Source organism: Taudactylus pleione, unplaced genomic scaffold, assembly GCF_031769625.1.
Source record: "Taudactylus pleione unplaced genomic scaffold, aTauple2 ptg001050l, whole genome shotgun sequence".
NCBI classification, from domain to species: Eukaryota; Metazoa; Chordata; class Amphibia; order Anura; family Myobatrachidae; genus Taudactylus; species Taudactylus pleione.
Genome location: NW_028285451.1, coordinates 496065 through 522472, shown reverse-complemented (window position 1 = coordinate 522472; position 26408 = coordinate 496065). Strand labels below are relative to the sequence as shown.

The 26408-nt window shown below is 47.0% G+C and overlaps 1 protein-coding gene across 1 annotated transcript in view; it reads right to left on the bottom strand.

The window, feature by feature from the left end:
* Window positions 1-1044: 1044 nt before the first annotated feature.
* TEX55 (testis expressed 55) overlaps window positions 1045-26408 on the bottom strand; it is a 105515-nt gene continuing 80151 nt past the window's right edge. Inside the window, exon 6 of the mRNA XM_088461440.1 lies at window positions 1045-4233. Coding sequence (XP_088317566.1) covers window positions 4198-4233 — 36 coding nt within the window. The 3' untranslated portion in view covers window positions 1045-4197. The remainder of the gene's footprint in view (window positions 4234-26408) is intronic.

Here is a 26408-nt window from a genome sequence, read left to right as displayed (position 1 = left end):
ATCGCGACCATCATCATGGCCGCTCGCTATAGCTGTGGGTGGTCACCCACAGCTATGCGAGCGGCAGAGAGGCCGCTCCAAAAAAAGAAAAGCCCGGCCCTGATTCAGAGTGAGCGTTGTGTCAGAGCGAGCAGCTCTGAATCAGGCCCTCAGTTTCTTCCTTTCTCTATTCAGGACCCACCACCCCTTTTATCCCTCTTACTCTCTAAATGTTGGTACACACGGTACGATCTGTATCCGCCGATGCGATCCACGATCCCAGAGCCGATATATCAGTCAGGCCCTACATACGGGGCGATCCGGTGCCCAACCGCCCGTTATGCCGGTCCCCGACGCATAGCGCTGCATGGGATCGTCCGCCGCATCGCCTGATCTTTCTGCATATACAAAAGATCAGGCGTTGCGGCTGACTACCCCACAGGAGCACGCAATGCAGGATATAGTGCATACACACGGAACGATATTGCTGATTTATCGTTCCGATGGTCGGATCGTTAGCAATATCGTTCCGTGTAGTGTAGGGGCCTTTAGCATTATCTTTTTTATTTTGATCTTTACTACTATTAAACTTTTTTTTCTGGGACATCCTCACTCTACAGGCTGAGTTTTATTTATTTATTAGGGTTATACATCCCTGTGTGCCTTTTTGATTTCTACTATACTGTTATGCATGGGTGGTTGTGGATAATGCTTTTGGGTGATTATCAGGAGTGTCTGTGATGTCACCATGAGGTGCTATGTAATGAGTAAGTATGGGAAGTAACAGAAGTGTTTGGAGACTGTAGATGTGTGTTATGCCGGAACTCTCAGGATGTGACATCACTGACACAGGTGGGAAGGGTCAGAGTTCAGGCCAACTGTCATTACATTCCAACATGACATCATTTTGATCAGCAGTCAATTTTATCATATTGAATTCTCCTTTTTCTCTTCATGATAAATGTCCGTTGCTATATAGAATCACTGATTACCCATGGGCCTCATACAGTATAACTCTCGTGTGGGTTTACAAAAAAAAAAGCATCTCAAGTATGAAATCTCACTTTAATTTAAATTTATTGTACAATTATATCAGTATAACGGCATTGTAAATAATTTGTTTTATTGAAGCTAAAGAATAATTGTATCTGTCTGTATCTTGTGCATTGAGCTAAACAAGTATCACGATAATATCCCGGTACAATAATCAGCTGCGCAGTTGCACCTCTGTGACCGCTCTCCTTGCCGCGTTCTACTGCATATTTCTATGTGCTAATAAGACACTACACAATCAGAAGCCTGGTTTGCATAGTGAGCTGATACAGAAGACAATTAGAGCAACACATGATTACGTGATTAAACACGCTGTACGAGGACTATCAGCACGGATACATGGGGTGAGGGGGAAATCAGTGCGTGTCTATTAATATGCATTATACATGATTACAGAGGTGCCAGGAGCTCTGCAGGTGCTGCACGGAGACCCTCTCAGTTCCGGGGGGGAAATAAAGACAAAACATATTATCCAGTAACTCCTCTGGATGGCAGGGAATGCTGACATTTATAGTCCCACAGTAGGTGGAGAATTACAGGTTGTTCAAGCTTGCTTTCGACCATGTTCCACACTGCCCTGCATTTAAAAAACTAAAATAAGCCCCACCAATGATCCGTCCAACCTCGTTCCCATTATAGCAGGGTCGTGCACGCTTTCTGTTAGACCCCGATCATTTTTGGGGGTCTGACAAAAGGGACAAAACATTGATAAAATTGGGAATATTGTCGGATAGGCGGCCCAGTTTTCTATTTTCCGCTGTAAAAAGGAAGCATCGCGGCATGACTCAGGGGTGCGGATCAGGGAATAAAACATCTGGATATTACTGGAAGTGCTGGAGAGTATGATTCTGACAAATGGGATGGGAGAGTGATCATGTGACCTAAAAATTTAAAAAAACATCAGGGGTGACCACAGTGTGGCAAAGCGGCAAATATTAGGCTACTTATAGTTTAATGTGCAGTAGACTGATTATAGCGCTTATCTGACAACCTGCAATAGCGTTCGTCACACTTGCTATTAAAGTGGAACCATCAAATACACATAATGGGGGCAGCCATTTTGTTATGTGATCAGTCTGCTTGTGATATCACTGAGAAACTGACTATTCATAAGGCCAAGGCTAATATTCATGAGGCCTATTATTCAAAAAACCTAGCTAATATTCATGAGACCTAATTTATATTCATTAGGCACTGATTTATAGTCATGAGGCACTGACTTATATCCATGAGGTACTGACTTATATTCATGAGGCACTGATTTATAGTCATGAGGCACTGACTTATATTCATGAGACCTGATTTATATTCATGAGGGACTGATTTATAGTCATGAGGTATAGTTTCTCCTAGTGAAATCATACGCAACATTCTCAGTAATATTATTTCAGCCCACCGTAGATCCACTTTAATGAAGTCATTTAGCCCAGGTTACTGCAACAGAATGATAGTTAAGGCTGAAAGCAGAGCATTTTGTCCCAGTGAAACGCGTTATGTTGTAGGGTCAGTAAACCTTGCATTAGGTTTTGCACTAAGGGCCTGATTCAGAACCGCTAGCAAAAAGCGACCGCTCGCTCTGAATCAGGGCAGCCTCCTGGCCGCTCGCTAAGCTATGAGTGACCACCCACAGCTTTAGCGAGCGGCCAGGTGATGGTCGCGATGGTCAGAAGCTCACTACTGACATCACTCGTAATGTCAGTAGGGCTGCTCACAAATGGCGGGCGTTCCTTCAGAAACGCCTCCGTTTCTCCAGCCACCCCACCTACAAAACGGGGCGAGCTGTCGATCAACATCGACAGCCACTCCATTTGTAGCGAGCCCCGGAGCGAGAGAATTTTTCTCTTGCTCTGGGGCTTGCACACACCGTGCGTGCGCAATGCCCCACCATCGACCCGCTTACGAGCGGGTCTGAATCAGGCCCTAAATTTTATGTTGCAGGATCAGTAAACCTTGCATTGGGTTTTGCACTAAATTTTATGTTGTAGGGTCAGTAAACCTTGCATTATGTTTTGCACTAAATTTTATGTTGCAGGATCAGTAAACCTTGCATTATGTTTTGCACTAAATTTTATGTTGCAGGGTCAGTAAACCTTGCATTAGGTTTTGCACTAAATTTTATGTTGCAGGATCAGTAAACCTTGCATTATGTTTTGCACTAAATTTTATGTTGTAGGGTCAGTAAACCTTGCATTAGGTTTTGCACTAAATTTTATGTTGCAGGATCAGTAAACCTTGCATTAGGTTTTGCACTAAATTTTATGTTGTAGGGTCAGTAAACCTTGCATTAGGTTTTGCACTAAATTTTATGTTGCAGGATCAGTAAACCTTGCATTAGGTTTTGCACTAAATTTTATGTTGCAGGATCAGTAAACCTTGCATTATGTTTTGCACTAAATTTTATGTTGTAGGGTCAGTAAACCTTGCATTAGGTTTTACACTAACATTTATGTTGCAGGATCAGTAAACCTTGCATTAGGTTTTGCACTAAATTTTATGTTGCAGGATCAGTAAACCTTGCATTATGTTTTGCACTAAATTTTATGTTGCAGGGTCAGTAAACCTTGCATTAGGTTTTGCACTAAATTTTATGTTGCAGGATCAGTAAACCTTGCATTAGGTTTTGCACTAAATTTTATGTTGTAGGGTCAGTAAACCTTGCATTAGGTTTTGCACTAAATTTTATGTTGTAGGGTCAGTAAACCTTGCATTAGGTTTTGCACTAAATTTTATGTTGTAGGGTCAGTAAACCTTGCATTAGGTTTTGCACTAAATTTTATGTTGCAGGATCAGTAAACCTTGCATTATGTTTTGCACTAAATTTTATGTTGCAGGATCAGTAAACCTTGCATTATGTTTTGCACTAAATTTTATGTTGCAGGATCAGTAAACCTTGCATTATGTTTTGCACTAAATTTTATGTTGAAGGATCAGTAAACCTTGCATTACGTTTTACACTGAAGATATTGAAGTGAGTTCTTGTACTACAGTAGGTTTCCTCTGCTGAACTTAGGCGATTGCATCACACTTGTGACACCCATCAATAAACAAACAGAGATGGATCCAGTGTGGAATTAGCACCAGTGCTATCCATTAACAGACATCTTGTTACAGCAGCGATCCATGGAGGTTATTGCCACTTAGACAGCGGGGACTCTGCGGTGACTATCATTCGTCCTTCTTGCTGTTTATCATGGACTGGACCTGAGAGTGGATAAGGACAGTCGGTTAGAATGTGACAGAGTAAAGTTATTGGAGTCTGCAATAGGCACTTCAAGACTAACTATCTATCACATTGCTTGAACACAAACAGTCTCTGCAGAAGAGTAGATACAAAATACAAACACCCGTCAGGCTATCGCCCTTCGCTGCCCACCATACAGTGTGATACTTTTTTAAAAAGTTCAACCGAACTTAGGAAAATAGCTGATAAACTGAACTAGCTATGAAAGGTGCAACCAAACATGATGTACTAGTGATATAGGTGCAACCAAACATGATGTACTAGTGATATTGGTGCAAGATAAGCAGATTGGATGAATATGGAGGATCAACTGCTGATACATAAATTGAAGCACAGACACCAGTGACATGATCAGAACTGCTCCTGACGCGTTTCACATCAGTGCAGGTACCGAGATGCTGGTCTCTCTCTCTCTGAGACCACTGTCAGGGGTCTTATACACTCGGAAGTAAAATGATATTCAAAGCTCCACATCAGCCACTCACTCATCTCAAAATGCCCCCACATGCCCCTCTGCCCTCTCCATGCCCTTAGACATCCACTTGGTACAAAAAGCCTTCACATGCCCATACATGGCACTTGTCACAAATTGCCCACACCACCCCCATAATGCCCCAGATACCACATGTCCATAACTGCCGTCAGCCTTCCCTCGTTCACTTCCGTCTCAGACAGCTCTTCGTGAATACGAATAAGAAACTTGGTGAGGGATACAGCAGAGAAATGATAAAGCCAGAAGAAACCGAGGAGAGGTGAATGGTCCACTGGTGGCCCAACTATTGCCCATCACTTGTATAGACTGTCCTGGAACTGTATAGATGATCCTGGAAGCTGTAAAGCTGGTCCCATGAACTACATTTAGGTCCTGGAAACTCTATAGCTGGTCCCGGCAACTGTGCAGATGGTCCTGACAAATATATTGAGGTTCTGAAAACTCTATAGATGGACCAGGGAACTGTACAGATGATCCTGGGAACTGTACAGACGCTCTGGTCACTATATTTAGGTTCTGGAAATGCTATAGATGGCCATGGGAACTGTATAGATTGCCCAGGGAATTGTAAAGATGGTCCTGGCAACTGCATAGATGGTCCTGCAAGGCAAATTATGACTGTGATTTCACAGTATGTGCTTGGCCAGAGTGTGGAGACTGCTCAATGAGGCCACTGGGAGAATTACTGTACACTAGAGGCTAAAATATGGGGTAGGATGTTGGCTATAAAACAACAAGCTCAATAATCCCAATACATACAGTAAAAATATGGGCTTTATCGCTTGTGCAAGAGAGAATACGCACAGCCCCTCAGTGGTCTATTGAAAATGGCCATTATGGCCAACCTAAAACAGGTAGTCAGCTAGATGCACCCCTCCCTCTAGCTGTAACCCCAATAACCGGACTGAAATCCCGCAAATAACATTACAAAGAAATGATGCAAAATGTATTAAAATATGAGATATGGTAAGAACTTACCCTTGTTATCTCTATTTCTACGAAGTCCATAGGGTTCCACAGGATACCTTGGGGTATAGGTGTGACGTCAGTCGCAGGGCACCAAAGAGTTAAGCTTTCAGCCTCCCAGGATGCACTAGGTCCCCCTCCTATACCCCGCCCCCAGGCCAAGGCACCTCAGTTAGTTACCAAGCCATAGGCCGGAGGAGGAGAAGGAAGAGAGAGAACAAAGATCTGGACACATACAAGAATCACATTCTCACCAGAGGGAGACGGAAAACCGGTGACCAGAGCAAAGCCCATCTGCAGCACAGGTGCGACAGGGCGGGAGTCCTGTGGAACCCTATGGACTTCGTAGAAATAGAGATAACAAGGGTAAGTTCTTACCATATCTCATATTTTCTACTTCAGGGTCCATAGGGTATCCACAGGATACCTTGGGGATGTCCCAAAGCAGTATCCTTTAAGGGTGGGGACGCTCCTGTGCAGAAAGGAGAATCCGCCGCCCGAAGGAAGCATCCTGAGAGGCGAAGGTGTCAAACCTGTAATACCTCACGAAGGTATGGACAGAAGACCACGTAGCAGCCTTGCAGATCTGAACTGCCGAGGCACCACGTCAAGCTGCCCACGAAGGACCCACAGACCTAGTGGAATGAGCCTTCAGAGAAGGAGGGACCGGTAGGCCTTCATGAAGATAAGCTTCAGAAATAGCCATACGGATCCAGGCTGCCAAAGTTTGCTTTGAAGCAGGCCAACCCTTTTTACAGAAGCCATAGAGGACAACAAAGCGTCCGACTTCCTAAACAAAGAAGTGCGGTCCACATAAGTCCTTAAGGCCCGCACAACATCCAAAGAGGCCTCACCCACGGAAAGACCCGGTGAGTTAAAGGCCGGAACAACTATTTCCTCGTTAACCTGAAACTGGGAAACAACTTTGGGGAGAAACTCGGGCCGAGTGCGGAGCACTGCCCTGTTCCTATGAAAAAAACCAAGAAAGGGGGTCTACAAGAAAGAGCCCCTAACTCAGAAACACGTCTGGCTGAAGCAACGGCCAGAAGGAAAACAGTCTTAGCTGTTAGCCATTTAATATCCACTGAGCCCAGTGGTTCAAACGGCGGTCCTTGGAGAGTCCTCAGGACCACAGCCAAATCCCAAGGCGCCACAGGTGGAACAAAGGGCGGCTGAATACGGAGAACACCTTGCATAAAGGTGCGCACATCCGGGATTGTAGCAATCCTACGGTGAAACCAGACAGATAGGGCCGAAACCTGTACCTTCAAAGAAGCAAGGCGAAGCCCATGATCTAGTCCCGCTTGCAGGAAGGCGAGAATCCGAGACAGACGAAACTCCCGCGGTGCATAACCTCTCGGTCGACACCACTGGAAGAACGTATGCCACACGCGATGGTATATCCTCGCGGAAGACGGTTTCCGAGCTCGTAACATGGTACACAGCATAGAGCTGGCAAACCCCCAGGACCTCAGCATGGCCGTCTCAACAGCCACGCCGCCAAAGACAGCCGAGTCAGGTCCGGGTGAAGACAAGGACCCTGAGACAGAAGGTCCGGTCGTAGCGGCAACCGCAGAGGACTGTCCACGGACAGACCCTGAAGGTCTGAGAACCAGTGCCGTCTGGGCCACGCGGGAGCTATCAACAGGAGCGTCCCTCCTTCCTGTTTGAATTTCCGGATTACCCGTGGAAGAAGGGAGACCGGAGGGAACAGGTATGCGAACCTGAACGTCCACCGGACGGACAGAGCATCCACCAGAGACGCCCCTTCGTCTCTTGTGCGAGACCCGTACACCGGCAACTTGTTGTTGTGCCGGGACGCCATGAGGTCGATTTCTGGAAGACCCCACCTGTCCACCAGTAGTTGAAAAACGTCCGGGTGCAGGGACCATTCCCCTGGATGAACGTCCTGGCGACTTAGAAAGTCCGCCTCCCAATTTAGCACTCCCGGGATGAAGACCGCTGATATGGCCGGAAGATTGCGCTCCGCCCAAACCAGGATCCGAGAGACCTCTACGAGAGCCGCCCGACTGCGAGTTCCTCCTTGCCTGTTTATGTAGGCCACGGTGGTAGCATTGTCCGACTGGACCTGCACCGGGTGACCCTGGAGAAACCGCTGTGCCTGCAGGAGAGCATTGAAGACCGCACGGAGTTCCAAGATATTTATTGGAAGCTCCGCTTCTGTCGGTGTCCACCTGCCCTGGAACAAGTGTGGACCCGAAACTGCTCCCCAGCCCCGAAGACTGGCGTCCGTTGTCAACAGGACCCAATTTGGAACCCAGAACGGACGTCCCTTGTTGAGGTGGGTCATCTTTAACCACCACGCAAGGGACAGGCGAACCTCCGGGGTGAGCACAATCGTCTGGAACTTCAGAGACTGAGGCAGCCCGTTCCACTTGGACAGGATCAGGTGCTGCAGAGGTCTAGAGTGAAACTGGGCGTATTCCACCATGTCGAACACCGACACCATGGAGCCCAGTAACCTCATCGCCGAGTGTAAGGACACCCGGCGGCTGTGCAGACAACTGCGCACCCTTGACTGTAAAGCAGAGATCTTGTCCTCCGTCACGAAGATCCTTTGCTGTCCCGAGTCCAATAAGGCTCCAAGATGCAGAATCCTCCGAGACGGGATTAGAGTGGACTTCTGCCAGTTAATTAGCCAGCCGTGCCGTTGCAGCAGTGCAATGGTCAGGTCCAAGTGGTGTAACAGGAGCTCTGGAGATCCTGCCACCAATAACAGGTCGTCCAAGTACGGCAACATGCGGACTCCTTGCAGCCGCAGAGAAGCCGCCATGACCGCCATAGCGTCCTGTATGTCCTCAGGTTCCAGCGCCAGAATGATGGACCGTAGGGTCTCCATCCGAAACTTCGGGACCCGCAAAGACTTGTTGAGTGCTTTGAGGTTGAGAATCGGACGATATGACCCATTGGGTTTCTGTACCAAAAATAGATTTGAATAGAAACCCTGGCCCCTCTGGGAGAATGGAACAGGCACTATAACTCCAGCCTGGAGCATAGTGTGCAATACCTTCCGCAGCTCCGTAGCCTTGTTCCGGTCTGATGGTAGACCCGTGGTGAAGAATCGAGCCGGGGGTCTGTGCCGGAAGGAGAGGGCGTACCCGTGAGAGACCACCTCCAGAACCCAAGTGTCTGTCGTAGTGAACGACCAACACCGGGAGAACTGCAGCAGGCGGCCTCCCACCCTGGGATCCCCCAAGGGGAGACCCGGACCGTCAGGCCGCAGGCTTGTCATCTGGCTTGGGGGCCGGACGTCTGGTACTCCATGCCTGTTTCCGGGGCTTGCCCGATTTCTTAGGGCCAGCCTGTCGAGGAAACGACTGTGGTTTGGGCCTGCCCTGGGCCCTAGATGACCGAAAGGACGATGGTCCAGAACCAGAAGGAGCAGCGGCCGACGGGAGACAAGCAGATTTGGCTGCCGCCAGCGTGGCCACAATCTTATCCAGATCCGGACCGAAGAGAACTTCTCCGGTAAACGGCAACGCTTCCAGACCTTTCTTGGATCTGCGTCCGCCTTCCAGGATCGCAGCCACAAGGTGCGACGAGCAGCTACCGCTGCTGAAGAAATTCTAGACACCAGAGTACTAATGTCTAGAGCCGCCTCGTTGATGTAGGTGGCCGAATCACGGAGATTGCCAATCAACTCCGCTTGTTCGGCCGGACAGTCGGATTCAAAAGAAGCCTCTAATGAATCCGCCCAGCGCTCCATCGCTCTGGCAACCCAGCAAATGGCCATAGCCGGCCGTGCTGCCCCCCCTGCAAGGGAATAAGCGGACTTCAGGCAGATTTCTACCTTGCGGTCCGTAGCATCCTTAAGGGAGGACATGGATGGCATCGGCAATGTGGCACTACGGACAAGACGGGTCACGTGAGAATCCACCTGTGGAGGGGATTCACACTTAGCAAAATAATTATCCGCGAACGGATAAGCCACCGCCAGGCGTCTCTGCGGCTGGTATCTTTTGCCAGGTTGTTTCCACGCCTCCTCTAAATGGTCCACCAACTGACCCGAAAGAGGAAAGACTGTGGCATCGCCCTTCACATCTTTGAAAAAGGCATACTTAGATTTAGCCGCTGGGGGAACTTCGTCCTCAATCACCAAGGCTGTGCGGACCGCCCGAATAAGTCCAGGAATATATACTTTGGACTTAGCATCAGCGTCCTTAGTATGGAAAGGTTCCTGATCGTAAGGATCCAGAATCTCCCCATCATCAGACGTCCCTTCGTCATCCTCATAAGGAGCGGACAGAGACGCCACCGGCCTTTTATGAGGCCGCATCACAGACTCCCCTTGCAATACATCCGACAAGTGCTGTAAAGAACTCGTCAGGGAGTTAACCCACGCTGGCTCCTGAGAACCCGGGAGCGGGGAAATAGGGAGACTGTGGGGTACCACCAATTGTCGTGGGAACCCCTGCATGGGTGACGACACCACAGACTGCTGGGACAAACCCATCGGAGTAAACGCGGGCTGCGGAGCTAACTGGCCCACTAAAGCTGTTAACGCCTGAGCGAAACAAGCCCAGGGCGGCTCCTGTACCGGTGCTGTAACCGTAATAGGCCGCGCCATGGACAACACTGCCGGCAAAGGCCCCCCGCGCTACCCTCCCCCTCCGCTAACGGTACTTTGCACGTGGTACACTGTAGCCGGAGGGGAAAATCACTTTCAGACATGATGGCACCACGTATGTGACCTCTCTCACCAATTAAGTATTAAATAGGCGAGAGACCACCCTGCAGCACCGCACCGCAAGGGCTTTAGCAGAAAGAACAGGGACAGTAATAAAGCTGACAGTTTAGTGAAGAATAGTTACAGGCAGCGCTAGCACAGTCACATACAATGCAGAGAAATAACAATTCCTGCACTAACAGCGCTGATCACTCAACTACACAGACACAGGGCCTGGTAGGACACAGCGCTGCATACACAGACCTGAGCCACAGCGGAGGAGAGGTATGCGGGGGGACCCAGACCACGATGCTTCCTTCCAGACTTCCAGCAGCGTTCACCATGCGTTGCAGAGAAGATGGCCGCCGAGGAGCAGAGAGAAGCTGGCCTGGGGGAGGAGCGCTGACACAGGACCAGTCAGCACAGTGCAGAGAGGGCTGTGTGCAGCGGGGGAGGCGCCGGCTGTGAGACAGGGAAGGCGCGCTCCCCTGGCATGCATTTAACCCCTGGGACGCCGCAGCGCTACCGCTCTGCTGCGGTCCGCTGTCCCAGGGGGTAGTGGAAGCGCAGGTTGGTCGCCTGGCTCCACGCTGCAGCCAGTCCCCAGGGAGCCCCCTGCCTGGGGACTTAGGACCATGTGATCAGCGGGGACCCACCGCGGGACCCCGCTGCTTACCTCTGTCCCCCTTGAATCCGGCCATGGTCCGGAGCATCTGGGGTCACCGCTAGCTGTGACCCCAGACGCCCACCAGCATCCCCGGATCAGTACCGGCGTTCTGGTACCGGCGGGGTGTAGGGAAGACAGCATGGACGTCAGGACTGACTGTCCATGCTGTTCATCCAGTTGTGCAGCCACAGCTGCATGAAGAATAAGCTTCAGGGGCTCTTCTAGCCCCCACTCCAACAGGTGCACCCGACTCCGGCCGGGCACCAAACTAAACTGAGGTGCCTTGGCCTGGGGGCGGGGTATAGGAGGGGGACCTAGTGCATCCTGGGAGGCTGAAAGCTTAACTCTTTGGTGCCCTGCGACTGACGTCACACCTATACCCCAAGGTATCCTGTGGATACCCTATGGACCCTGAAGTAGAAAGAGAGCTGCCAGTGTTCCTATTCCTGCATACGCCAAGCAGTAAACCGTGGGTACCAGCCTCCCCTCTCTGCATAATCTGGCGTTATCCAACACACCGGTGACTTAATGAGATTTCAATGCTGAATCATTGCTGACATATTGTACGCTTCCAGTGTTAATTAAAATGATCTCGTAATGCAGCACAGTATCCCCGCGAAGTCACATTCTGTACTTCTGAGATCCCAGACAGTTACCGTCTCAATCCCCAGAAAGCCAGGCATTAGCAGAAACACTTATTGCGTGCGATTCCCCAACTCCCACCTAAATGGCAGCTTTACTCTGCTGTAATCAAGCCTCTTGCAGCTTGTCTGCTTATTGCCAACCAGATGACTAAACGATACAGAAGCCAATATCAATGACCGGCGCTGGGATAATATAAATATGATGCACGCCCCGAAAACATAAGAACTCAGTACAAAGTGTCTCAATGGGTGGTTTTTGCAGCAACAAAATGATGTTGATTTTCAGTTAATAGTTAGACTGAACTACCTGGGCTCCTGCCTGCCGGCCCTAATGAGAGTACGGTTATTGCCTCGTAGACTTATTACCTCGTACCCCTAATGCAAATATCACCGCAGCGGCTGGGATTATAAATAAAACTGGACACATTTAATAAGCTCTTTATTGTTTTTACTGCAAAACAACCACAATATTTTTCCACAAGGACATTACGAGTGATCCGCAGTACACACATCTACATGAAAGAATACGGCTGGCGATACACACTGAGCGTCACCGGGGCCCAAATCGCTGCTCAGCGCTCTGGCTGGGGAATTATTCCTGCAATTTCTGGCATATGGCTGAGACCCAAGATTTAGGCGTAGCGAGGAGGAAAGAGGCTTTGAAATGAAAATAAGTCCTTTAATCAGAAAGATAAAGAGGAGTTTAGCCGAATACTGGAGTTTAAAAGGAAAACTATAAAGCAAATAACCTTATGGTCAGGTTTCCAGGATATAATTAGCTTCTAATTATTTCTCGGATAAAATGGCACAGCAAAGGCAGCAAGATATGTCTATGCCACATAATCAGAGTGTGCGGGCACCAGATCTACACAGGAGTCATGTTTTGTGGGGTGTGGGTGCTCTCAGAATGAAGCAAAATATTATTATTATTATTATTATTATTAATAATAATTATGCTTATTATAGTAACATAAAAGAGGCAAAACGGAAATACAACACGAAACCTCACTTTATCATGTAAAATCTTATTAACGTGTTTGGGGGGGGCCTGTGTGCTTTCACGCAGCCCTCCCCCACACACACCTTTTGCTGGTATCATGTTTTCGGCACGCACAGAAGATAGAGGAGGCCCTTGCCTCATTGGCGTCTGGCATCTTTTTGAATATTTCAAAGGAAATATGGCATAAAGCAGTCGCCCCGGGGTGAGGAAGGAGCATATTGTTATTAGGGGTAAAGGCAGTTTTAATGAATGAACGTGGCTGCAAGTTTGACAACTATAAACATTTATTAAAATACCAGTATGAATAAATCGGGTCCTCGTGTGGGAAGCACAAAATGCCTTGTAGGGATGGACATCAGCCTCCGACATCAAATCCACTGATGAGATAGCTGCTACCCATCGCATTGCAACCATTCGATGGTATAACCATCAATGGCTATTATTTGCGCAGTCCTAGCTTCCCGCATACACACTTTGGCTGAGCTGCGGACACCACTATTGGGTGTCCGCAGCTGAAAAAGAACAGCCAGGTCATGAAATGGGCATTGGAAAGCTGCATCAAATGGATGGCAACCATCAAATACCCGCAATTTAATGGGAAAAGCGCTTACATCGAATCAGCAACATTAACAGTTGCTAACCATCGGCTGCCGATGTTCATCCCTATTGCCTTGGATTTGGTCTGATGTCCTATTTGATGCACACCTACTCTCCGCTGTTGAGGCACACTGTGCCAACGCCAGATCAACATGCAACCTCAGGCTACTAAAGATGAATGGGTTTGGATTTTCGAAATCAGAGCACCCCCGAGCCCTCCCGATCCGAGCCAGGAACAGAGGGCCTGATTCAGACTAGAGCCGCTCGTAAGTGGCCGCTCATTCGCTCTGAGCGATGTTCGCACAACTGCGCATGCGTATGGGTCGTAATGTGCATGCGCAAACCAGTCACTGCGGTCGGATATCGTGCGCTCGCAAAACAGCGAGTGCCTGCTAATTTGATCGACAGAATGTACCGTTTGTGGGTGGTAACAGGGGAAGGTGCTTGAAAACGGGGGAGTGGAGATCCGAACGCAGACGTGCCTAACGGTAAAAAGGGCGTTTAATGGGAGTGCATAATTAGTACAGGAGCGTCATCGACCACGTCACTTGGTTGTCTTTTAGCCTGAACTGCTCGCAGTGATTGCGGTAGGAAAAAGCTACCACAAGCACTGCGAGCAGTTCATACGCCTTTCGATGTACCTGATTAATCAAATAAATACCGGAGATGACGTGTGATGTAAACGGCAAAGGGGCGTCTTTACAAACTAGCGAGCGCATTTTTCGTTCACTCGCTCAGACATAGAGGCGTCAACAAACCGCAATGAGCGAGCGCACAATTTAAATAGCCGGCTCCTTTTTTTGAACGACCGTCCGCCCATAGCGTCCGGGTCTGAATCAGGCCCAGAGTCCGGCTCGGGTTTCTCCGCCAGACTCGGTTCCCGGAACAAGGCAAAACATCATCATCCTGGTGTCGGATTATCTCGAGAACAGGACTTTGCACATTTCGCGCCTCCCGTCCTGCCATCTTCACTCCAGTCCTGGAGAGGGTAGTGAGAGGACATGTAGAGTAGTTTCTGTGAGAAAGTGGCTCTGCTGTATCATATCAGCCTGCTCTGCTGTATCAGTCCAGTCCAGTGGTGCTGTGCTGCTGTATCAGTCTGGGGGTGACCTGCTCTGCTGTATCAGTCCAGTCCAGTGGTGCTGTGCTGCTGTATCAGTCTGGGCTGGGGGTGACCTGCTCTGCTGTATCAGTCCAGTCCAGTGGTGCTGTGCTGCTGTATCAGTCTGGGGGTGACCTGCTCTGCTGTATCAGTCCAATCCAGTGGTGCTGTGCTTCTGTATCAGTCTGAGGGTGACCTGCTCTGCATGTATCAGTCCAGTTCAGTGGTGCTGTGCTGCTGTATCAGTCTGAGGGTGACCTGCTCTGCTGTATCAGTCCAGTCCAGTGGTGCTGTGCTGCTGTATCAGTCTGAGGGTGACCTGCTCTGCATGTATCAGTCCAGTCCAGTGGTGCTGTCCTGTGCTGTATATTCAGTCCAAATAATTTTTACAGGGGCTGCCCTGTGTGGTGTAGGGGGTACGCTGCCCATCATCCAAATAATTTTTACAGGGGCTGTCCTGTGTGGTGTAAGCTGCCCTTCATCCAAATTATTTTTACAGGGGTTATTCACTCCAAAAAAAATAATGGAGGACAAAAATTTGGAGGAGAAAATAGGGAAAGATCAAGAACCACTTCCTCCTAGTGCAGAAGCTGCTGCCACTAGTCATGACATAGACCAGTGGTGTCAAACTCGGGCCCTCCAGCTGCAGTGGAACTACACATCCCAGCATGCAGTGCCACAGTTTTGCTATTAGGGCATGCTAAAACTGTGGCAGGGCATGCTGGGACATGTAGTCCCACAAAAGCTGAAGGATCCGAGTTTGACACCACTGACATAGACGATGAAATTCCATCAACGTCGTCTGCCATGGCCGATGCCCAAAGTCATAGTAGAGGGCATGTAAAATCCAAAGTTCAGTAAAATGACCCAAAAAATAAATTTAAATTGTCTGAGGAGAAACGTAAACTTGCCAATATGCCATTTATGAGTGGCAAGGAACGACTAAGGTCCTGGCCTATGTTCATGACTAGTGGTTCAGCTTCACATGGCGATGAAGCCCTCCTCCTCCCACTGTACGTTCTAAGATATGACAAATCCCAAGGAGAGTCCAAGTGTGGTGGCGGTTGCGATGCCTGACCTTCCCAACACTGGACGGGAAGAGTTGGCTCCTTCCACCATTTGCATGCCCTCTGCAAATGCTGGAAGGAGCACCCACAGTCCAGTTGCTGATATTCATATTGAAGATGTCACTGTTGAAGTACAACAGGATGAGGATACTGGTGTAGCTAGCGCTGAGGAGGAAGCTGGCGAGGAGGCTTCTGATGGTGATGTGGTTTGTTTAAATCAGTCACCGGGGGAGACAGTTGTTGTCCGTTGGATGAAAAAGCCCATCACGGTCATGCCTGGGCAGAAGACCAAACATTCCACCTCTTCGGTCTGGAAATATTTCTATTCAAATCCGGACAACAACTGTCTTGCCATATGTACCATATGTAAAGGTGAAATAAGTAGGGGTAAAGACGTTAACCACCTTGCAACATCCTCCCTTATACATCACCTGCAGCGTTCATAAAAAGTTACTGTCAAGTTCAGAAACTTTGGCTAAGAGCGTAAGCAGTCCAGGGGCACCTAAATCCCTTTGTCCTGTTGTATCCAAGCGCCTGCAAACCACACCGTCAACTCCCTCCTCGTCAATTTCCTCCTTAGTCAGGATCGGAAGTAGTCCTGCAGGCCATGTCACTGGCATGACCGACTCTCCTATCGGGGTTCCTCTGGAGGATCCCTCATTGCTACGCCTACTGCTGCCGCTGCTGCTGTTGCTGCTGCTGGGAGTCGTTCATCATCCCAGAGAGGAAGTAGGAACACCACTACTCTTACTAAACAATTGACCCTCCAACAGTCCTTAGCGAGGAGGATGAAGTGCGACAGCAGTCCTCCTGTTTCAAAACGGATAACTGAGGCCTTGACTGCTATGTTGGTGTTAGATGTGCGTCCGGTATCCGCCATTAGTGCAGTGGGATTTAGACAATTGATGGAGGTAGTGTGTCCCCAGTACCAAATCCCGAGTAGATTCCACTTCACTAGGCAGGCGATACAGAGAATGTACAGAGATATCAGAAAAAGTGTCCTAAAAAATAAGGTTGCACCCAATGTCTACTTAACCACGGACATGTGGACAAGTGCAACAGGGCAGACTAAGGACTATATGACTGTGACAATCCCACTGGGTAGATGTATGGCCTTACGCAGCAACAACAGCAGCATCACCAGTACAGTATCTCAGAAACGCCAGCTCGTTCCAAGGCAGGCTACGCTGTGTATCACCGGTTTCAGTAAGAGACAGACCGCCGACAACCTCTTAGAGAAACTGAGGGAAATCATCGCCCAGTGGCTTACCCCACTTAGACTCTCCTGGGGATTTGTGATATCTGACAACGCCACCAATATTGTGCGGGCATTACATCTGGGAAAATTCCAGCATGTCCCATGTTTTGCTCACACAATAAATTTGGTGGTGCAGAATTTTTTGAAAAATGACAGGGGCGTGCAGGAGACGCTTTGGGTGGCCCGAAAAATTTCGGGCCATTTTCGCCATTCAGCAACTGCGTGCCGAAGACTGAAGCACCAGCAAACACTCTTGAACCTGCCCTGCCATCACCTGAAACAAGAGATTGTACCGCGGTGGAACTCAACCCTCTATATGCTTCAGAGGAAGAAGGAGCAGCAAAAGGCCATTCAAGACTATACACAGGGGCAGAACAATGGAGGCGCCTGCCGCCGGGCTCCAGCTCTGAAAGGGCACCTCCTCCATTGTCCACAACATATTCTCCCCCACTTAGGGCTGTAACTATGTACCCGGAGTGTACCATCATGGCCACCCAATACATAGCACCCCATCCCAGCACCTGAGAAGCCACCATACACTATGGAGAGCTCCATATCAGACCATCAGCTGCTGCCTTTGTCTATCTATAGCCTGTATGCATGCAGAGGATCCCGACCACCTGAGTGATGATGAAGAAGGACCGACAGGCAGTAGAAGCAGTTCTTCAAGTCGGTTACCCGAGTCAACCACCGCTACTCCCACCCTACAACAGAGCTGGCTGGGGGCGCTAGGTGAAAGTGAAACTACACAAGAGAGAGCTGGAGTGACCCACGTGATATTCGGGGTACAAATCCCTACTAGCAGCGGAACTGTGCTATCGCCCAGAGGGACTGAACAAGAGAAGCGGCGCTTGGGGTTTAAGGATGTTCCCATATTTCGGGAGAATTGAAACCGACATTGACACTCACCTACAGATCTTTGAGAATCTCATGGGAGTGCACGCGATAGAGCCAGCTGAATGGCCCAAGTACTTGGGGCCAAGTCTCACCGGTAGGGCTCTGAAAGCTTACCGGGCTCTGTCCATTGGGCCTGTCGAAACTCACTCCGGTCCACCTCCCCCAAGTCTATCTCTGAAGTACTGGACAGGGGACTGGAATCACTCACCATTGTAGTCGGGGTAAGTTGGTTCTGTTCTGTATCTGTCACCTGGGTCACTGCTCTGTGGTTTAGGCTCCGGGTCACCACTTGAACGGAACGTGTCACCAGTCCCTGTCCCAGTTCAGTCCCAAGAATAACCTTGGCTGGTAGCCCCTTGAGTACTCTGACCTCCACGATTCCTTGATCGGCTCCCCAGTCGTGATGTATCTTGGCGACGGGGATATCGGTCTGTTATCCCGCGGCGGTGGCAATTCGTACATACTGTACAGGAATCACCCAGGAGGTGGGAATCAGGTCTGGCTCAATCAATGTGAGTAAGCCCAGCGAAAAGCTCCTCTAGACCCATTACCTATTATAGGGGAGCCCTTTGCCCGTGTTGCCATAGACCTAGTTGGACCACTAGCTATTCCCAGTCATATGGGAAAGAAGTACATCCTAACACTGGTGGAATTTGCTACACACTATCCTGAGGCTGTGGCCCTATCATCTATTGACACAGAACACGTTGCACAAGCATTGACGGACATATTCAGTCGGCTTGGATACCCGCAGGAAGTCGTCTTTGGACCACCTCTTATCATCCACAGTCCAACGGACTCTGTGAACGTTTCAATGGAATGCTAAAAAGACTTCTACAAACTTACATGCAGTCCGAGGGGAGGGACTGGGAGAGAGCCCTTCAACAGCTTCTATTCGCTTATCGGGAAGTCCCACAGGCGTCTACTGGATATTACCCATTTGAACTTTTGTATGGCCGGAAAGTGCGGGGGCCTCTAGACCTGGTCAAAGAGAGCTGGGAGGGAACTTTCCAAGAACACCAGCAGCCCATTTTACAATATGTAGAGAATATGCGGAACCGCATGAGAAGATTTCTATAGTTAACCCAAGAGCATCTCAGGGAATCAAAAGAGAGACAAAAGGAATGGTATGACACCCACGCTCAAGACCGAGAGCTGCATCCAGGGCAAAAAGTAATGGTGCGTATGCCAGTGCGAAGAAACAAACTGCAGGCCACATGGTAAGGACCGTATACCGTGGTAAGGTGCACCGCACCGGTCAATTACGTGATTGCCCTGGATAAGGAAGTACCTACGCACCGTCCATATAAATCGAAGTAAGGCCTATCGTGATCGTCAAGTAGTAATAATGGCGGTATGTTGTCCTCCAATGGAGACACCAGAAACTGATCCATTGCATGACCTTTTGGGAGGTGCTAAAGAGAAGAAAGGAGTGGAATCAGTCCAGGTGGGACAACAGTTGAATGCAGTCCAGCAGCAGGAGATGTGGAGGATCTTAAAGGCTGAACAGGCCCAGTTTTCTTGTCTACCTGGTCGAACTCATCTGACCGCCCACCATGTGGACACTGGGAGTGCTAGGCCAATCCGACAAGTCGCTTACCGGATGACTCCGGGTGTTATGAGGCAGGTAAAGGCTGAGATCGAGGAGATGCTAGCTTTGGGGGTTATAGTGCCATCTAAAAGCCCATGGGCTGCTGGGGTTGTGTTGGTTCCCAAGAAAGATGGGACCACACAGTTTTGTGTGGACTATCGCAAATTGAATGAAGTCACCACCACTGACGCTTACCCTATGCCCCATGTTGATGAGCTACTGGATCGGATTGGAGGGGCTGAGTTTGTTTCAATGCTCGACTTGAGCATGGGCTACTGGCAAATCCCACTTACCAAAGAGGCCCAGGAGCGTTCTGCCTTCATCAAACCGGAAGGATTCTTTGAGTGGACTGCCATGCCTTTCGGGATGAAGAACGCCCCTGCCACATTCCAGCGAAAGGTTAATGACCTACTGGAGGGTTGTCAATACTTTTCCCAAGTATACTTAGATGACATTGCCATCTTCAGCCATACCTGGGAGGAGCATTTAATTCAGGTGACAGAAGTGCTGAAGAGGATTAGACAGGCTGGACTCACCATATGCCCAGATAAGTGTCAGATGGGGATGGCTGAGGTTCAGTACCTAGGACATCAGGTCGGAGGAGGTGCTATCAGACCTGATCCGGCAAAGGTGGAGGCTATTGCCAATTGGCCCCAACCTGTCAACCAGAAACAAGTGCGGGCGTTCCTTGGAGTCATTGGCTATTACAGGAAATTTATACCACATTACAGCATCGTGGCCAAGGCTCTGACAGCCTTGACCAAAAAGAGATATACTCGACATATTGAATGGACTGTTGAATGTAAGTAAGCTTTCAACACCTTAAAAGACTTGCTGACTCGAGCCCCAGTGTTGGCTGCCCCTGACTACAGGGTGTGGACTTGAGGCAGTGTTGAGTCAAGTGGGAGAAGACGGTAGGGAACATCCAATTGTGTATCTATCCCGTAAACTAGCTGACCGAGAGATAGCCTACGCCACTATCGAAAAAGAATGTTTAGCCATAGTCTGGGCCTTAAAGAAGCTACAACCATATCTTTATGGGAAGGAATTTACTGTTGTCACTGACCATAACCCATTGTATTGGCTAAATAGAACCTCGGGGTAAAATGGTAGGTTGTTGAGGTGGAGTCTGGCATTACAAAGTTTCAACTTTTCCATTTCTCACAAAAAGGGACGAGAACATCACAATGCTGACGGGCAATCCAAATGTGAGGAAACAAATATCAAGCTTTGCAGACCTTGGGCCAAGTCGACAGTCAGGACTCCAACATTGGGACCATATCTGTCTCCTCGGTTTAAGAAGGGGGAGGTATGTGAAGGAGGCAAGGGAAAGGACTTCTAGGACTTGCCTGCATGTTGAAAAGAGTTAATCCCATGACCCAGTTCTGTGTTCTTAAATTAAAGCCCTCAGTCTGCAGAAGCCTCATACAGGAAGTTTGCCAGCAGCAGACAGCAAGGGAGTGTTTCTGTTACAAAGCCCTCCTCCTTCCTCTCTGGAAAGACTGACACCAGGGCCCACCAATGAGAGAGAGAGAGAAGTAGGGTGGTGCAGCAAGGGGAATTTGGGATAGTGTGTGAGTACAGTGTGACTCTGGAGGTTGGGGTGTTGTCCCCTCTCAGTGTCTTTAGATATAGAGCAGCTCTGTGTGCCCTGCTACAACTGACATTGCTGGCCAGGTAGGGAGGAGATATATAGCAGCTCTGTGTGCCCTGCTACAGCTGCCATTGCAGGCCAGGTAGTGAGGAGATATAGAGCAGTTAGAAAAGACTTTGCTGAACTCTGATTGGACTGTATTGATATAACTCTGCTTACTGTTTGATGGATTTCTGTGTCTCCATGAATAAAGTTCATCTTGCCTTCATTATAACCTGTTCCACTGTGTGATCCCTGAACCCCGGGATACACATGTCACCCGGTATCCACAGAAGTGCTATTTAAGTGTAGTGTGACTGCTATATAAAAGAGTAGTGTGAGTGCTATGTAAGGGTAGTGTGTGAGCTATGTAAGAGTAGTGTGAGTGCTATGTAAGTGCTATGCAAGGGTTGTGTAAATGCTATGTAAGGGTAGTGTGAGTGTTATGTAAGTGTATTGTAAGTGCTATGTAAGGGTAGTGTGAGTGTTATGTAAGTGTAGTGTGAGTGCTATGTAAGCGTAGTGTGAGTGTTATGTAAGTGTAGTGTGAGTGCTATGTAAGCGTAGTGTGAGTGCAATGTAAGTGTAGTGTGAGAGCTATGTAAGTGTATTGTAAGTGTAGTGTGAGTGCTATGTAAGTGTAGTGTGAGTGCTATGTAAGTGTATTGTAAGTGTAGTGTGAGTGCTATGTAAGTGTAGTGTGAGTGCTATGTAACTGTAATGTGAGTGCTTAGTGTTAGTGCTATCTAAGGGTATTGTGAGTGCTATGTAAGTGTATTGTAAGTGCTATGTAAGTCTAGTGTGAGTGCTATGTAAGTGTAGTGTGAGTGCTATGTAAGGGTATTGTGAGTGCTATGTAAGGGTATTGTGAATGCTATGTAAGTGTACTGTGAGTGCTATGTAAGTGTAGTGTGAGTGCTATGTAAGTGTTGTGTGAGTGCTATGTAAAAGTAGTGTGAGTGCTATGTAACTGTAGTGTGAGTGCTATGTAACTGTAGTGTGAGTGCTATGTAAAGGTAGTGTGAGTGCTATGTAAAGGTAGTGTGAGTGCTATGTAAGTGTAGTGTGAGAGCTATGTAAGTGTAGTGTTAGAGCTATGAAGCATAGTGTGAGTGCTAGGCAAGTGTAGTGTGAGTGCTATGTAAAAGTAGTGTGAGTGCTATGTAAGGGTAGTGTGAGTGCTATGTAAGTGTAGTTTGAGTGCTATGTAAAGGTAGTGTGAGTGCTATGTAAAGGTAGTTTGAATGCTATGTAAAAGTAGCGTGAGTGCTAGGCAAGTGTAGTGTGAGTGCTATGTAAAAGTAGTGTGAGTGCTATGTAAGGGTAGTGTGAGTGCTACGCAAGTGTAGTGTGAGTGCTATGTAAAAGTAGTTTGAGTGCTATGTAAAAGTAGTGTGAGATATGTAAGTGTGTGAGTGCTATGTAATTGTAGTGTGAGTGCTATGTAAGTGTAGTGTGAGTGCTATGTAACAGTAGTGTGAGTGCTATGTAAGTGTAGTGTGAGTGCTATGTAAGTGTAGTGTGAGTGCTATGTAAGTGTAGTGTGAGTGCTATGTAAGTGTAGAGTGAGAGCTATATAAGTGTAGTGTGAGTGCTATGTAACTGTAGTGTGAGTGCTATGTAAGTGTAGTGTGAGTGCTCTGTAAGTGTAGTGTGAGTGCTATGTAAGTGTAGTGTGAGTGCTATGTAATTGTAGTGTGAGTGCTATGTAAGCGTAGTGTAAGTGCTGTGTAAGTGTAGTGTAAGTGCTGTGTAACTGTAACTTGGTTGCTTATGCTCTGTTGCTTATCTGGGTGATATGGTCGCTAATATAGCAATATATATTATCCATGTCCTGTATTGTATTGTTCTGTAAGTCACTTGTCTACAATTTGTTTATGTCCTTTGTAGGGCGCTGCGGAACACTTGTGGCGCCATATAAATAAATGATAATAATAATAATAACTATAGTGTGAGAGCTATGAAGCATAGTGTGAGTGCTATGTAAAAGTAGTGTGAGAGATATGTAACAGTAGTGTGAGTGCTATGAAAGTGTAGAGTGAGAGCTATGTAAGTGAAGTGTGAGTGCTATGTAAAAGTAGTGTGAGTGCTATGTAAAGGTAGTGTGAGTGCTATGTAAGTGTAGAGTGAGAGCTATGTAAGTGAAGTGTGAGTGCTATGTAAAAGTAGTGTGAGTGCTATGTAACTGTAGTGTGAGTGCTATGTAAAAGTAGTGTGAGAGATATGTAACTGTAGTGTGAGTGCTATGTAAAGGTAGTGTGAGTGCTATTTAATTGTAGTGTGAGTGCTATGTAAGTGTAGAGTGAGAGCTATGTAAGTGTAGTGTGAGTGCTATTTAATTGTAGTGTGAGTGCTATGTAAGTGTAGAGTGAGAGCTATGTAAGTGTCGTGTGAGTGCTATTTAATTGTAGTGTGAGTGCTATGTAAGTGTAGAGTGAGAGCTATGTAAGTGTAGTGTTAGAGCTATGAAGCATAGTGTGAGTGCTACGCAAGTGTAGTGTGAGAGATATGTAACAGAAGTTTGAGTGCTATGTAAAAGTAGTGTGAGTGCTCTGTAAGGGTAGTGTGAGTGCTATGTAAGTGTAGTGTGAGTGCTATGTAAAAGTAGTGTGAGTGCTATGTAAAAGTAGTGTGAGTGATATGTAATAGTAGTGTGAGTGCTATGTAACTGTAGTGTGAGTGCTATGTAACTGTAGTGTGAGTGCTATGTAATTGTAGTGTGAGTGCTATGTAAGTGTAGAGTGAGAGCTATGTAAGTGTAGTGTGAGTGCTATGTAAGTGTAGTGTAAGTGCTATGTAAGTGTAGTGTGAGTGCTATGTAAGTGTAGTGTGAGTGCTATGTAAGTGTAATGTGAGTGCTATATAAGTGTAGTGTGAGTGCTATGTAAGTGTAGTGTAAGTGCTGTGTAACTGTAACTTGGTTGCTTATGCTCTGTTGCTTATCTGGGTGATATGGTCGCTAATATAGCAATATATATTATCCATGTCCTGTATTGTATTGTTCTGTAAGTCACTTGTCTACAATTTGTTTATGTCCTTTGTAAGGCGCTGCGGAACACTTGTGGCGCCATATAAATAAATGATAATAATAATAACTTTAGTGTGATTGCTATGTAAGAGCAGTGTGAGTGCTATTTAAGGGTAGTGTGAGTGCTATATAAGTGTAGTGTGAGTGCTTTGTAAGTGTAGTGTAAGAGCTAAGTAACTGACATGTGAGTGCTATGTAAGTGTAGTGTGAGTGCTATGTAAAAGTAGTGTGAGAGATATGTAACAGTAGTGTGAGTGCTATGTAAGTCTAGAGTGAGAGCTATGTAAGTGTAGTGTGAGTGCTATGTAAAAGTAGTTTGAGAGATATGTAACAGCAGTGTGAGAGCTATGTAAGTGTAGTGTGAGAGCTATGTAAGTGTAGTGTGAGTGCTATGTAAAAGTAGTGAGAGAGATATGTAACAGTAGTGTGAGTGCTATGTAAGTGTAGTGTGAGTGCTATGTAAGTGTAGTGTGAGTGCTATGTAAAGGTAGTGTGAGTGCTATGTAAAGATAGTGTGAGAGCTATGTAAAGGTAGTGTGAGTGCTATGTAAAAGTAGTTTGAGTGCTATGTAAAAGTAGTGAGAGAGATATGTAACAGTATTGTGAATGCTATGTAAGTGTACTGTGAGTGCTATGTAAGTGTAGTGTGAGTGCTATGTAAGTGTTGTGTGAGTGCTATGTAAAAGTAGTGTGAGTGCTATGTAACTGTAGTGTGAGTGCTATGTAAAGGTAGTGTGAGTGCTATGTAAAGGTAGTGTGAGTGCTATGTAAGTGTAGTGTGAGAGCTATGTAAAGGTAGTGTGAGTGCTATGTAAGTGTAGTGTTAGAGCTATGAAGCATAGTGTGAGTGCTAGGCAAGTGTAGTGTGAGTGCTATGTAAAAGTAGTGTGAGTGCTATGTAAGGGTAGTGTGAGTGCTATGTAAGTGTAGTTTGAGTGCTATGTAAAGGTAGTGTGAGTGCTATGTAAAGGTAGTTTGAATGCTATGTAAAAGTAGCGTGAGTGCTAGGCAAGTGTAGTGTGAGTGCTATGTAAAAGTAGTGTGAGTGCTATGTAAGGGTAGTGTGAGTGCTACGCAAGTGTAGTGTGAGTGCTATGTAAAAGTAGTTTGAGTGCTATGTAAAAGTAGTGTGAGTGCTATGTAAGTGTAGTGTGAGTGCTATGTAAGTGTAGTGTGAGTGCTATGTAAGTGTAGTGTGAGTGCTATGTAAGTGTAGTGTGAGTGCTATGTAAGTGTAGAGTGAGAGCTATATAAGTGTAGTGTGAGTGCTATGTAACTGTAGTGTGAGTGCTATGTAAGTGTAGTGTGAGTGCTCTGTAAGTGTAGTGTGAGTGCTATGTAAGTGTAGTGTGAGTGCTATGTAATTGTAGTGTGAGTGCTATGTAAGCGTAGTGTAAGTGCTGTGTAAGTGTAGTGTAAGTGCTGTGTAACTGTAACTTGGTTGCTTATGCTCTGTTGCTTATCTGGGTGATATGGTCGCTAATATAGCAATATATATTATCCATGTCCTGTATTGTATTGTTCTGTAAGTCACTTGTCTACAATTTGTTTATGTCCTTTGTAGGGCGCTGCGGAACACTTGTGGCGCTATATAAATAAATGATAATAATAATAATAACTATAGTGTGAGAGCTATGAAGCATAGTGTGAGTGCTATGTAAAAGTAGTTTGAGTGCTATGTAAAAGTAGTGTGAGAGATATGTAACAGTAGTGTGAGTGCTATGAAAGTGTAGAGTGAGAGCTATGTAAGTGAAGTGTGAGTGCTATGTAAAAGTAGTGTGAGTGCTATGTAAAGGTAGTGTGAGTGCTATGTAAGTGTAGAGTGAGAGCTATGTAAGTGAAGTGTGAGTGCTATGTAAAAGTAGTGTGAGTGCTATGTAACTGTAGTGTGAGTGCTATGTAAAAGTAGTGTGAGAGATATGTAACTGTAGTGTGAGTGCTATGTAAAGGTAGTGTGAGTGCTATTTAATTGTAGTGTGAGTGCTATGTAAGTGTAGAGTGAGAGCTATGTAAGTGTAGTGTGAGTGCTATTTAATTGTAGTGTGAGTGCTATGTAAGTGTAGAGTGAGAGCTATGTAAGTGTCGTGTGAGTGCTATTTAATTGTAGTGTGAGTGCTATGTAAGTGTAGAGTGAGAGCTATGTAAGTGTAGTGTTAGAGCTATGAAGCATAGTGTGAGTGCTACGCAAGTGTAGTGTGAGAGATATGTAACAGAAGTTTGAGTGCTATGTAAAAGTAGTGTGAGTGCTCTGTAAGGGTAGTGTGAGTGCTATGTAAGTGTAGTGTGAGTGCTATGTAAAAGTAGTGTGAGTGCTATGTAAAAGTAGTGTGAGTGATATGTAATAGTAGTGTGAGTGCTATGTAACTGTAGTGTGAGTGCTATGTAACTGTAGTGTGAGTGCTATGTAATTGTAGTGTGAGTGCTATGTAAGTGTAGAGTGAGAGCTATGTAAGTGTAGTGTGAGTGCTATGTAAGTGTAGTGTAAGTGCTATGTAAGTGTAGTGT